Here is a 15,492-nt window from a genome sequence, read left to right on the forward strand (position 1 = left end):
TTATTCTTTTATGTAGGTTACTACTGTTCTGAATTACATACTCAGTAGTTAGTTTTATATTACGACACTTGGTTACACAGCTATGTGTGTATACACGGTGATCCATTGATAGTGACCGGGCCAAATATCTCACAAAATAAGCGTCAAACGAAAAAACTATAAAGAACGAAACTCGTCTAGCTTGAAGGGAGAAACCAGATGGCACTATAGTTGGCCCGCTTTATTGCGCTGCCATAGGTCAAACGGATTTCAACTGCGTTTCTTTAAATAGGAACCCCCATTTTTTTATTACATATTCGTGTAGTACGTAAAGAAATATGATTGTTTTAGTTGGACCACTTTTTTCACTTTGTGACAGATGGCACTGTAATAGTCACAAACGTATAAGTACGTGGTATCATGTAACATTCCACCAGTGTGGACGGTATTTGCTTCGTGATACATTACCCGTGTTAAAATGGACCGTTTATCAATTGCGGAAAAGGTCGATATCGTGTTGATGTATGGCTATTGCGATCAAAATGCCCAACGGGCGTGTGCTATGTATGCTGCTCGGTGTCCTGGACGACATCATTCAAGTGCCCGGACCGTTCGCCGGATAGTTACGTTATTTAAGGAAACAGGAAGTGTCCAGCCACATGTGAAACATCAACCACGACCTGCAACAAATGATGATGCCCAAGTAAGTGTTTTAGCTGCTGTTGCAGCTAATCCGCACGTCAGTAGCAGACAAACTGAGCGAGAATCAGGAATCTCAAAAACGTCGGTGTTGAGAATGCTACATCAACATAAATTGCACCCGTACCATATTTCTATACACCAGGAATTGCATGGCGACGACTTTGAACGTCGTGTACAGTTCTGCCGCTGGGCACAAGAGAAATTACGGGACGATGACAGATTTTTTGCACGCGTTCTATTTAGCGACGAAGCGTCATTCACCAACAGCGGTAATGTAAACCGGCATAATATGCACTAATGGGCAACGGAAAATCCACGATGGCTGCGACCTTGGCGGGTTAATGTATGGTGCGGCATTATGGGAGGAAGGATAATTGGCCCCCATTTTATCGATGGCAATTTAAATAGATAGAATGGCGATGTGCTTCCAGCATGATGGATGTCCCACACATAGCTCGCGTGCGGTTGAAGCGGTATTGAACAGCATATTTCATGACAGTTGTATTGGTCGTCAAAGCTCCATACCGTGGCCCGCACTTTCACCGGAGCTGACGTCCCAGGATTTCCTTCTGTGGGGAAAGTTCAAGGATATTTGCTATCGTGATCCACCGACAACGCCTGACAACATGCGTCAGTGCATTGTCAATGCATGTGCGAACATTACGGAAGGCGAACTACTCGCTGTTGAGAGGAATGTCGTTACACGTATTGCCAAATGCATTGAGGGTGACGTATATCATTTTGAGCATTTATTGCATTAATGTGGTATTTACAGGTAATCACGCTGTAACAGCATGCGTTCTCAGAAATGATAAGTTCACAAAGGTACACGTATCACATTGGAACCACCGAAATAAAATGTTCAAACGTACCTACTCTCTGTATTTTAATTTAAAAAACCTACCTGTTAGCAACTGTTCGTCTAAAATTGTGAGCCATATGTTTGTGACTATTACAGCGCCATCTATCACAAAGCGAAAAATGTGGTCTAACTAAGACATTCATATTTCTTTACGTACTACACGAATATGTAATAAAAATGGGGGTTCCTATTTAAAAAAAACAAGTTGATATCCGTTTGACCTATGGCAGCGCCATCTAGCGGGCCAACCACAGCGTAATTTGGTTTCCCCCTTCAAGCTAGACAGGTTTCGTTCCTTGTAGTTTTTTCGTTTGACGCTTATTTCGTGAGATATTTTGCCCGGTCACGATCAATGTACCACCCTGTATATGTAGATGTAGATGCAGATGCAGAAAATGAAAAGCCAGATATTGTTGAGTTCGACCTTACTTGAAAAGAAGGGACGAAGACAGGGGAATATATTAACTGCTTATGAAAGAACTGAGGAAACTGTTTGTCTCCGTTTATATGTCCACCATATTTTTATCTCACATTGTCTTCATTTGTCTCTTTTGTGTTTCTCTGAGGCCAAAGAGCGGCGTAGTATGCTGCTGCTGGCCTGCCTGTAAACAGGTTTAAAAATAACAATAAAGAAAAAAAAAGAAGAACTGAGGATCCGCAAGAATTTTGGAACTTCGTGAGGATGGACATGGCCTGTTTCGAGTCGCTGCTGTCTTTCATAGCATAGATGTGATTAGCAAGTGTGACTCAGCCATCAGAGAGGCTATCTCGCCTTCCCGAAAGTAAGAATTAAATCATATGTTTGTACGTTATGGCACTTTATTTTACAGGTGCGTCTTGATAACATAAATTTTTACATTTCACTATGACCGGTTTCGGGTACTGCCATCTTCAGATCATAAAGTATTCTGATGTAGTATCAACGTCAAACTGAACATATAGGTACTCACAGTTTTGCAGGCATCGTCTGTCGCACTGGGCAAAACTGCACGGGCTTTCTCGCTTATCACTGCCAGTTTCTCTTCCCGGGCATGTTGAAATAGTGCAAGAGACGCAATCAAACCAAAAACCAGCTTTCGTAAGGTAAGGCATTACGATACAACTCGAAAATCACCGTGTAACGTATTGTGCATATTACTCAGAAATAAGCGATTGGCGACGTACCTTATTGTGATACAGCGGATCTTACGGGTCATACATACATACACCTTTCCTCGCTGTATGTCTGAATTAAGTCGCTTAACCCCTCTTCATTCCATTTTTAGAATACGAAGAAATCAATAGAAAAAGTGCTTTCAGAAAAACCTAACATAAAAGAAAGTCTACTGGCAAAGAAGAAACTATTGCATTTATGAAAACCTACTTACTGAAAAAATGCGGAAACCCTAAAACAAAAATCTGAAAATAGCCACCAGCCACTTAACAAGTTAATAACAAGCAGAAAGCACTGCAGTACCCCCTTCTGTGCATACATGAATTATCGGTGCCTTGTGCACTTGAGCAAACTGACGGCAGTTGAGAACTGCTTTCTATTCTAGCGCGCGGATAATGAGTCTGCTTATTTTCGTAGTTCCACCTGTTCTACGCTAGATGGCTGTAGCGCTAGACCGGTACCGTTCGCGGCGGATCGTCGTGTAAAACCCCCTTAGACTGCTGGGTTTGTTCAAACACAAGCACTATGTAACGCTGTGAAATGTAGAAACGTGGAATAATATCTGTTTATCTGATACAACTCCTAATATCACTATTATTTTTTTCAATTTCCAACATAATATATGCTGAAGTGACAAAAGTCGTGGGATAGCGACATGTACATATAGAGGTGGCGATATTATCGCGTACACGAGGTATAAAATGGCAGTGCATTGCCAGAGATGTCAAGTTTACTAAGGGAATTCATGTGAAAATGTTTCCAACGGTTTTATGACCGGACGACCGGAATTAACGAACTTCGACGCAGAATTGCAGTTTGGAGCTACACGCGTGGTACACTACATTTCGGTAAACGTTAGCGAATTCTGTATTCTGCGATCCACAGTGTCAAGAGCGTGTCGAGAAAACAAAATTTCAGATATTGCCCCTCACAGAGTTTCGGTGCTAACAGACAAGCAAACATCAATGTGGGATGAACAACGAACGTGCCCTTTAGGACAGTGCGGCGAAACGTGGTGACAGTGGGCTATGGGAGCAGACGACCAGAGCGAGCGCCTTTGCTAACAGCACGACATTGCATGCAGCGCCTCTCTTGGAGTTGCGGTCATATGAATTGGACCCTAGACGACTGGAAAACCCAGGCCTGGTCAGGTGAGTCACATTTCAGTTGGTCAGAGCTGATTGCAGGGTTCGAGTGTGGCACAGACCCCACAGAGCCATGGACCCAGGTTGTCAACAAGGCACTGTGCAAGCTGGTGGAGGCTCCATCATGGAGTCTGCTGTGCTTTGGTCCATATCAACCGATCACTCACTTGAAGTGGTTATTGTTAAATTAAATTTTCCCTGACACATTTAACTCTCTAATTTACCTACGATAGCATTGGAAGCTGAAGAAGTAAAGAAGTGAACTAAAATTTGTGTTGCGTCCAGTACTCGAACCCGGGTATTCTCGCCTAGGAGGCATATATGCTGACCATTACACCACCACAGCATTATGGTCAACATAGCTGCATGAACTACCCAGGTCAAACATCCCCCCCTCCCCCCAACACAAACTCTAATTTACATCTCCCCTTATAATGTCTGCCTAGTAAGCAAGAAGACCCGGGTTCGAGTCCCGGCCGCAGCTCAAACTTCAAATCACTTCTTCAGCTTCCAACGTTATCGTAGAAATGGTTAATTCGGCTGCAACAATGCGCAATGTTGCCAGGTAACAACTGTTCGTCATTGGTTTGATTAATATTTTAGACAGTTCGAGCAAAGAATTTGGCCATCCAAAGGGCCCGACATGAATCCCATCGATTACTTATGGGCAGTAATCTAGCGGTCAGTTCGTGTGCAAAATCCTGCACTGGCAACACTCTCGCAATTATGAACGGCTATAGAGTAGGAATGGCTCAGTATTTCTACAGGGGACTCCCAACGACTTGTTGCCTCCATGCCACGTCCAGTTGTTGCACTATGTCGGGAAAAGCAAGTCCGACACGAAATTAGGAGGTACGCTGTGACTTTTGTTACCTCAGTGTACAAATTATATCATGCATGTCTGACAATAGATGCACTGAAAAGATTTGTTTAGCCATTTCTGCAGTTAAAATATTGGTATATTCCTCCGGGTGGTCATCCCAACAATTTAACCCTATCAGCCTCTTCCATCTACTTGTCATATTTTAGGCAATTCCTGGGGAGGGTGGGGGTGGAGAAAAGAGTTCTCAACTATATATTATTAACTGTCCCTGTATTGACCGACCAAGTGCAACAGGCATTGAACTGACATCCGGCACCTGTACAACACAATGCATGCACGTTTGCATGCTTGCATTCAACGTTCTGGTGAGTACACTGGTTATTAATTTTGGAATGGCTTGTTTCGTGTTTACATAAATGTGTGATCTTACAAGTTTAATTTCTTAAATATGTTACTTTGACCAATGTATTCCCGAAATTTCATTACTGTAGATTAATTATTTTTGGTGCTGCGATTTTTTCCGAGGGTGTACACCGTACCATACGAACTGTATTCTTGTTAATGAAAACGAAAACAAAATCCAGATAAACCGAAAATTCGGATTAATGACGACCGCATAGGCGAGGTACATGCGTACAGAACGGTCTAACATGAAACCCCGTGGATCACCATCTGTAAGTACAGTTGGAGTCACGTATAACAGTAGTCGACTTCAGGGTGTTTCTATGCACCTGATGTTACACACTTTGCCGACAACCAGTGAGGGTTTAAGTAGTGTTGTGAGCGCTCTGCTGTGAAAGTGCGAGCATTAAACCTGATCGTAGGAGCTATTTACTGAAATCTAATTCTGTTTGTTACAGGCCGGAAACTTTGATGATGTGGTAAGCGACAGATTCGTGATAAGCAAGCCAGAGACATAGCTTCGATGACAGACGCTTTCTTCAAGTGCAGAGTCTTTCTATCTGGTTTCTAAAATGTCGTTTGCAACTGGCATTGCTGCAATTCCTGCCCATTCCTTGACCTGAACAGACCGCCATTGTTCGTGAATTGAATTGTAGATCCCACTTGGACGGTGCCTGACAGCTTAATACCATATCCTTTCCTGCTGACACCCTTTGTTTCTTGTCAGAGAGATACGATACGATCTGAACCATTTGGCAGGATTTCCTGTTACGTAAAACTGGCTCCTGAGAATGTTAGTGACGAAACGTTACTGATATGCCGACGAAAAGGTAAAGGGTGACAATTTTTGGAATATGTGAAGTAAAATCGTCATAACTTCTCTACGGTTTGTGTTAGGACGTTCAAATTGCACGGTTGACCGCGGAGCAAGATGGTAATTAGTACGTGCTGTATGGTTTGGTTTAGCGAGGAATCCCACTTTCATTTGAATGGGTTCGTCAATAAGCAGAATTGGCGCATTCGCGATCGAGAAGTCTCTTCACCCTCAACGGGTTAGTGTGTGGTGTGCAGTGTCCAGTCACGGAATAATCGGGGTGATATTTCTGGTTGGCACGGTGACAACCGAACGATAGGTTAAGGTTTTTGAATATAGTTCCATTCACTTTATCAAAAGCGACCCTGGTGTCGAGAAGATGTGGTTCATGCAAGACGGAGCTGGACTATATCGAAGCAAGAGAGTGTTTGATGTCCTGGAGGATCACTTTGGGGACCGCATTCTGGCTCTAGGGATCAGACGCCACTGGCAAGGGCCTCCACTGGCCGCCATATTCTCCGGATCTGAACACATGCAACTCCTTCTGTGGGGTCTATGAACGATATTGTGTACAGCAATAACTCCAAAACCATTGTTGAGCTGAAAACAGCCATTCAGTAGGCCATCGACAGCATCGATGTTCGGACACTTCACCTGGTCACGCAGAATTTCGCTATTCGTCTGCGCCACATCAACGCCAATGATGGCAGGCATATCGAACATGTCATAATCTAAATCCGAATATCTGTAGTGACAAGTCCATTAAATTCTGGGCATGCAGCCGCGCAAATAAAATTTCTTCCACTGATATTTCGACCGCGTATCGTCCGGCCATCATCAGGGTAAGTCGCAAGACTCTGAGGATGACCGGACGGTACGCAGCCGAAATATTAGTGTAAGAAATTTTACTTGCGCGGTTGCATGCCCGAAATTTAATTGACTACTCATTCTGCCGAGAAAAGTTGAAAATACACATATGTAGTGACGTTTACGTGTTGAATAAAGTGTGAGCGCGCGCCGTAGTTTGTAGCTAATTTACGTATCTTTCACGCTGCTTTGGAGTCTTCAGTGCAAAGAGTGGTGATGCAGCTCTCTATGCAACCTTATCCTGTGCAAAGTTCAGTAACTGTCACCCAGTAAAAGCCCTTGTCGGTTACAGTATGTAATTAGTGTGCGTTAATATAATGGCTATAGCTTAATGTAGGATACAGTCACGTGTCGAGGGCGAAGAGACTTCTCGATCGCGAAATGCGGATTCTCAGTCCCCAGAATTATTGACGAACCCATCCTAATGAAAGTGGGCTTCGTCGCTAAATCAAACCATACAGTACGTTCTAATTCCCATCGTGCTCCGCGGCCAACCGTGCATTTTGAACGTCCTAACACAAACCGTAGAGAAGTTATCACGATTTTATTTCATATAGTTGAACACTTGTCACTGTTTGACAGTTCGCAATTTTTCACAACACAACTTTTATCGATGTAAGTTCACAAGGTTGACGACTGAACATACAAACGAAAGGTAACAATAGCAAAAAAGTCTCATAATTGAGGCAAACAAAAGTTCACTTCTTATTTTCCACAAAGGTTCGTGGTAACACACTAGTAACAGTCCAAATGCGAGACGAAGACGCAATCTTCGACGGTTGTTTCCTGTCAGAGAGATCTCAACAATAATGGAAAATTTGCTATTACACAAATTTGGCGTTTGCTAATCTTACTGGTGAAACGCCATTCAAATAAACGAGAAAAAGTAAGAGTCGTAAGATGGATCCTGTGGAGCAGAAAAATAGCAAGGGCCCTAAGATGGGTCCTTGTGAAACAGGAGAAAAGAAAGGGCCCTAAGATGGATACTTGTGGAGCAGAAGAAAGGAAGGGCCCTAAGATGGATCCTTTTGGAACAGAAAAAAAGGAAGGGCCCTAAGATGGATCCTTGTGGAACAGAAGAAAGAGAAGGGCCCTAAGATGGATCCATGTGGAGCAGAAAGAAAGGAAGGGCCCTAAAATGGGTCCTTGTGGAAGAGGCGAAAAGAAAGGGCCCTAAGATGGATCCTTGTGGAACAGAATATAGGAAGGGCCCTCAGATGGGTCCTTTTCGAACAGGAAAAAAGGAAGGGCCCTAAGATGGATCGTTGTGGAACAGAAAAAAAGAAAGGGTCCTAAGATGAATGTTTGTGGAAAACTATGTGTAATTAATTTGCAGTTGGACAGTGCCTGATAGCTTGTTGCCATACTCTTCCCTACTGACTCTCCCTGTTTTGTACGTCGTTGGAACACGCGAGAAAAAGTAAGATCGATCGTTTTGAATCGCCACTTCTAATTAGTTCCCTGTTGGACGGCACCTGTACCTTACTGCCAAATGGAGTGAGTAGCCGGTGAGTGTGTGTGGTGCTTACGGATCTGCCGGCGGCGAGCACGGCGCCCCAGGAGGCGAGGTAGGGCAGCACGAGCAGCAGCAGCGTCGGCTTGCGGCCCAGCGCGTCGGCCACGAGCCCGGCGGGCAGCGAGCCCGCCATGGCGCCCAGCGCCACCAGGGAGCCCAGCCAGGAGGCCTCGTCGTCCGTCAGCGGGCGCGACACGTACGCGTCCAGCGGCGCCGGCGCCGCCGGCGAGTCCCCCACGGCCGCGGCCGCCGCCGTCGCGTTGCCCGATTGCAGGTAGGGCAGCGCGTTGCTCGACCAGCCGTCCACGTAGCCCACCGACAGCGTGCTCGTCGTCGCTGCGAAGGCACACCTCATGTAAGACCATTCACTGGCACTCCTGATGCCTGCATAACTGCAGTATCTACTTCACCTTGACATTCCATATTGTATCTCACGATTAAAACAAATATGTAATGTCATACACTGAGATGACGATGATGTTTGGTTCGTGTGGCGTTCAACTGCGCGCTCATCAGCTACCGTACAAAGTCCTAATTTGCACACAGTCCAATTTTTCACGCGATCTAGTCAAGCCGAAGTCATGAATGATGATGATGGTGATGATGATGAAATGATGACAACACAAACACTTAGTCCCTGGGCAGAGAAAATCCCCAACCCGGCCGGGAATCGAGCCCGGAACCCTACGATCAAGAAGCAGCAATGCTAGCCACTAGACCACAAGCTGCCAATTGGCACCAGTCGAGTTGTGCAATCTAGCCACTGGCACGAATGATGATGATGATGAAGTGATGAGGACAACATAAACACCCAGTCCCCAGGCTCGACTGGCACCAGTCGAGCTGTGCAATCTAGCCACTGTCACGAATGATGATGATGAAGTGATGAGGACAACATAAACACCCAGTCCTCAGGCTTGACTGGCACCAGTCGAGCTGTGCAATCTAGCCACTGTCACGAATGATGATGACGATGAAGTGATGAGGACAACATAAACACCCAGTCCTTAGGCTCTACTGGCACCAGTCGAGCTGTGCAATCTAGCCACTGTCACGAATGATGATGATGATGATGAAGTGATGAGGACAATATAAACACCCAGTCCCCAGGCAGAGAAAATCCCCAACACGGCCGGGAATCGAACCTGGGACCCCGTGATCCAGATGCAGCAACCCTAGCCACTAGACCACCAGCTGTGGACATTGAGATGACGTAAGTCATGGTCGGTTGGTTGGTTGGTTTATTTCGCGGAGGGGACCAAACAATAAGGCCATCGGTCCCATCGGATTAGGGAAAGATGGGGAAGGAAGTCAGCCGTGATATTTCAAAGGAACCATCCCAGCATTTGCCTTAAGCGATTTAGGGAAATCACAGAAAACCTAAATCACGATGGGCGGATGCGGGTTTGAACCGTCGTACCAGTGCGAGTACAGTGTGCTAACAACTGCACCACCTCGCTTGGTCGAAAGTTATGGGATAGCGATATCCACATATATAGATGAGACAAAAGGGCAGTACACTGGAACAGCTGTTATTTGTACTCAGGTGATTCACACGATGGCAGTTAACAGACTTCGAACGCGGAGAGGAAGTTGGCGCTAGACGCATGGGACATTGCATTTAGAAAATCATTAGGGAATTCAATGTTCCGAGGTCAACAGTGTGAGGAGTGTGCCAAGGATGCCAGCTTTCAGGCATTGCCTCTGACTGCGGACAACGCAGTGGCCGACGGCCTTCACTTAACGACGGAGAGCAGCAGTGTTTATGTAGAGCTGTCAGTATTAACACACAAGCGACACTGCATGAAATAAGTGCAGAAATCAATGTGGGACGTACGACGAACGTATTCGTTAGGGCAGTTGGGCAAAATGTGTCGTTAATGGGCTGTGGCAGGAGACGACTGAAGCTAGTGCCTGTGTTAACAACAGGACGTCGCCTAAAGCGCCTCTCCTCGGCTCGTGACCATATCGGTTGGACTCTACCCGACTGGAAAAGCGTGGGGTGGTCGGCTGAGTCACGATTTCAGTTTGTAAGACTTTGTGTGTAGCGCTTACCCAACGAAGCCATAGAGAGTTGTCAAGAAAGCACTGTGAAAGCTGGTGGTGGCCCTACAGTGATGTGGGCTGTGTTTACATGGAATGGACAGGGTCTTCTGGTCCAACTGAATCGCTCATTGACAGAAAGTGCTTACGTTCAGCTCCTCGGAGGCCATTTGCAGCCATTCATGGTCCGTAGTAGGCTGTAATGCGATTTTTATTTAATTGTTCGATAAGCTACTTTCGACTACGTGTCATTGTCAAGCACATTTGTAACATCTGTACTTCACGTCATTTTCAGATCACCTTTAATTGAAAATTACATGAAGTAGAGATGGTACAGATGGGCCCAACAACATGCCGAATGGACCGCTCAGGATTGGCATCAAGTTCTCTTCACCGATGAGTGTCGGATATTCCTTCAACCAGACAATCGTCGCAGAATTGTTTAGACACACTGTCCAGCGAGTTCAGCGAGGTGGAGGTTCTCTGCTGACATTATGTGGGGCCGACGTACGCCGCTGGGGTCATGGAAGGCGCTGTAACGGCTTTACGATACGTGAATGCCATCCTCTGAGCGATAGTGCAACCATATCGGCAGCATATTTGCGAGGAATTCGTCTTCATGGACGGCAATTCGCGCCCCCATCATACACATCTTGTGGATGACTTCCTTCAGGATAACGACATCGCTCGACTAGAGTGGCTAGCATGTTCTCCAGACATGAACTCTATCGAACATACCTGGGAAAGAGTGAAAAGAGTTGTTTTGGACGATGTGACCCACCAACCACTCCGAGGGATCTACGCCGAATCACCGTTGAGGAGTGGGACGATCTGAACCAACAGTGCCTTGATCAGCTTGTGGATAGTGTGCCACGACGAATAAAGGCATGCATGAATGCACAAGGAAGTGCTACTGGGTACTAGAGGCAGCGGTGTGTACAGCAATCTGGACCACCACCTCTGAAGGTCTCGCTGTATGGCGGTGCAACATGTAGTGTGTGGTTTTCATGAGCAATAAAAAGGGCGGAAATGATGTTTACGTTGATCTCTGTTCCAATTTTCTGTACAGGTTCCGGAATTCTCGGAACCGAGGTGGCGCAAAAATTGTTTATGATGTGTGTATCTGAAATGTGCGTATACGGCCAAAGCCAAGGGTAAAAAGCTCCTCCTAAACTCCTGAATCGTTATCAGTCAAACTTGATACACATACTACTATCTCGAATGTATCACAGTGAAGGTAAGAGCCACCTGCCTGATATTGTGGTGGAGGTGATAACGTGGAGAGAGAAGACGGAGGAAGAGATGGACAGGCAGAGAGAGGGAAGGAGGACATGACAGAGATGTGCGGGAGAAAAGAGATGAGATGGTTTGGAGGAAATGGACCGAGGAAAGATAGAGGGGATGGACGCAGTGAGGGACGAGAAGCTGAACAGAGGGAGTGGGAGAAGGTTGTCTAACAGAAATTTAAAAAAAAATTAATATCCAAGCAATAATCAGTACTTAGACACTTTATTGTAACTACCAATTCTGCTTGATGAACGTTAAGTGGAACGTCATCCACATATATGAGGAATAGGTATGGATCCAAGATAAAACCTTGTGAGATTCCCTTTGTGAGTCCTTTCCAATCACTAAAATTTTCTCTCCTTCCAAAATTGTTCGAGTTAGTCTGCGCCGCTCTTCGTCTTCTGTTTGTTAATTGTGATTGAAAACAGTTGTGTATAAAGTCGTCAGTTCCATAAAACGTAAGTGTTTTCGAAGAGTGACATGATCTACACAATCAAACGCGTTCGAAAGAACACAGAAGATATTTTACTGTCCAAGGATCGTGGGTGGACTTACCGAGCACGGCGGCGATGTGCTGCCTCCAGCGGTAGGCGGCGGGCCTCGGTTTGGTGGCGGACTCTGCGTCCACGTTGGTGGCGGCGGGGGCGGTGGAGGCGGGGGGGAAGGCGGTGGCGGGCTTGGTGGCGCCGCAGCAGGTGCGGTAGCAGCGCTGCGTGCCGCCCGCGTGCCCGTTGCAGCACGTCATCTCGCTGGCTGCGAAAACAACACCAAACGCCGTGTAGGCCTACTGCAGCACTTAATCCCAGCTCCAAAAACAGTATCAAACACCATGTACTGCAGCACTTCACCCTGGCTGCGAAAACAGCACCAAACACTGTGTACTGCAGCACTTCATTCCAGGTGCAAAAACAACATCAAACGTCACGGACTGCAGCACTTCAACCCAGCTTCAAAAACAGCACCAAACACTGTGTACTGCAGCACTTAATCGCAGCTCAAAAACCAATATTAAACACCATGTACTACAGCAATTCACCCCGGCTGCGAAAACAGCACCAAACACTGTGTACTGCAGCAGTTCATGCCAGGTACAAAAACAGCACCAAACACCATGTACTACAGCACTTCACCCCAGCTGCAAAAACAGCACCAAGCACTGTGTACTGCAGCACTTCCCCCCAGCTGCAGAAACAGCACCAAACACTGCGTACTGCAACACTTTGTCGCACCTGTGAAAACAACACTGACATTATGTGCCACAGCACTTTATCCCAGCTGTAAAAAGAGCAATATACACTTAATGTTGCACCTCATCTTGGCTACAGTGAGAAGAACAACATGTCTTTATAGTATGTTCATGCCTGGCCAGAGTTTCATTTCTAATGACCATTTCTTCTCTGTGGTCCCACGGTGAGATAGAACGAACCCCACATTCACCAGCAACTTTGAGCACCCGTGGCCCCTGGTGAAGGGTGCTCGGTGTATCAGGATTGCTGTTCTTCCAATTTTATTTGGACCAGAATCCTGTTGCAAAAACTTCTGTGTAAGTCCTAACTACCCTTCTTTTATGGAAGTGGGTACGGTATGAGATGTGTTAAAGAAAATGTATGTATCTTGAACCATCTGATGTGTCAAAATACACTGCCTGACAAAAATAGTAAAGCATCCAGAATGGGAATAGGAAATGAAATCTAAATTGGCAGGTTGAGACGATGTGTGTCGTTGTTGCAGTGATTAAACGTAGTCCCCTGGACCTTAGAACTACTTAAACCTAACCAACCTAAGGACATCACACACATCCATGCCCGAGGCAGGATTCGAACCTGCGACCGTAGCGGCCACGCGATTCCAGACTGAAGCACCTAGAAAGGCTCGGCCACTCTGGCCGGCTTTGAAGGAATTAACTGGTGTACATGTGCTACGCAAATCAAAGGTATTACTTCATTTTGAAACGCGAATCTGCAGCCTGGTAACAGTTAATGAGCATCTTTGGCGGCAACAGCTAAACAACGCAGCTAGCCGGTGGTAATAATTTGAATCTAAACTTATTAATCAACAAATATTGACTGCAATAACAGATAGTGTTGTGTCGCCTCGCTTTCACGTGTCTCGACGTGATGAAGAATACTGTTTGGGCATAGAAAAAGGACACTACACTTTCGCTGATGGTGGAAGTGCCAGTAGACACAGAGTCCACTGATCAATTGGATGCTGCACTGCCTCTGGCTTACATGCATGCAGTGATTGGATTGGGAAGGCCGTTGTTAAGCTATTGTAGTATCTCCTGAGTAAGCTGGTCTACAATTGTTGTAATTGGTCCTTCATATCCTGGGTACTGGCGCTCGGATGAAGTTGACATCTCAGCTGGTCTCACATGTGTTGTATTGGGGACAGATCTGGGTAGCTCGCCACAGGGGTACCTCAACACCATGCAGGAAGTTCATGGAGTGACGTGCCATGTAGGGACGAGCATCAAAACTGGCACTGTCGTATTGTCACATGTGTGGTAACACATGAACCTGCATGCCGTCACAGTTCTTTGAGTCACTACCAGTTATGAACTCAAGACGTTCTCGATGGGTTCCCAAACCAAGACGCCAGGAGTAACACAGCAGTGCCTCTCCTACACAATGGAAAAATGGGACCTCTATCCAGGGGCCTCCATACTTGCCGACAGTTTTCATCCAGAGTAGTGCAAAACGGCGGTCCATCCCAGAACTCAATGTGATGCCATTAATCAGCAGTCCGTGCTTCTCAGTCATGGTACAAATCCATACGCAGCAGTTGACATTGTAGTGTCGACAGCAGAGTAGATATGGGAATAATTCAGCAGTCTGACTTCTGCTAATGTCCAACCAATGGCAGATGATGACACAGAATATTTTACTTGTTGTCAAACGTCAGGCGCAGATGTTAAGGGGTTACAATGTTCTTGTTGCACAATATGATGATCCTCCCTTCTGGTCGCCAGACGAGGTCAACTGGAATCCTGACGATGAGAACGCCTGCCATCTCCTTCCCATGCAGTCCAACACTCAATGCCCAACAATTCTGCATACTGTACGATTCGACCAAATGCACGCATGCAATGATGCCACTTTCAAATTCTGTCAAGTGCTGATAACGCTGTCTCACAGGTGTACATGTCACCTCCGTGTCATTCACGGTGAGCCGGCCGGTGTGGCCGTGCACTTCTAGGCGCTTCAGTCTGGAACCGCGTGACCGCTACGGTCGCAGGTTCGAATCCTGCCTCGGGCATGGGTGTGTGTGATGTCCTTAGGTTAGTTAGGTTTAAGTAGTTCTAAGTTCTAGGGGACTGATGACCACAGATGTTAAGTCCCATAGTGCTCAGAGCCATTTGAACCACTTGAACCATTCACGGTGATCACTCAACATCTGACTCTCTTCAAGCCCCTTATATACCTTACCGTGCCTGGTAACAACACTAGACACTACACCACTAATGCAATCTGGTGGCGTTCCACTTGCCACAAAAAAATTGAAAGGAGTGTACTGGGGCACACTTGTATGTGGCACCAAAATAAGAGAAGAATATTAATAAATTAAAATGAAACTAGTATACTATAAACGATGACTGTCTCGATAATGCGGTTCGCTGACAGTGCGCGACCGCAGAGCCAAAGATACCGTACTGCTTTGCTGGACTAAGAGAGCGCTGGGCGCACAGGTAGCTGTCTGTGAGGGAAAGACGGTGGAGTGGGCAGTTTCTGTGCTGTGCCATGTGAAGCCACCAACAGTTATATTGTCGAACAAGGGAGCAGAAGTCTTCATGGAAATAAGGTAAAAATATTAAATAATCATGATTTCTGTTTTTGCCAGCGCGTTAGTAGATGAGTTGGCTGATAATTTGTAACAGTTAAGTAAACCCAGGACGTACG

General features: G+C 46.0%; 1 protein-coding gene across 1 annotated transcript in view; it reads right to left on the reverse strand.

The window, feature by feature from the left end:
* LOC126209892 (facilitated trehalose transporter Tret1-2 homolog) overlaps positions 1-12,338 on the reverse strand; it is a 77,818-nt gene extending 65,480 nt beyond the window's left edge. The window contains exons 1-2 of the mRNA XM_049939015.1: positions 12,149-12,338; positions 8,277-8,494 (exon numbers count right to left, since the gene is read on the reverse strand). Of these exons, the coding sequence (XP_049794972.1) occupies positions 8,277-8,494; positions 12,149-12,338 (408 nt within the window). The remainder of the gene's footprint in view (positions 1-8,276; positions 8,495-12,148) is intronic.
* Between the last annotated feature and the right edge of the window lie 3,154 nt (positions 12,339-15,492).

This window comes from Schistocerca nitens, chromosome 10 (genome assembly GCF_023898315.1).
Source record: "Schistocerca nitens isolate TAMUIC-IGC-003100 chromosome 10, iqSchNite1.1, whole genome shotgun sequence".
NCBI lineage: Eukaryota > Metazoa > Arthropoda > Insecta > Orthoptera > Acrididae > Schistocerca > Schistocerca nitens.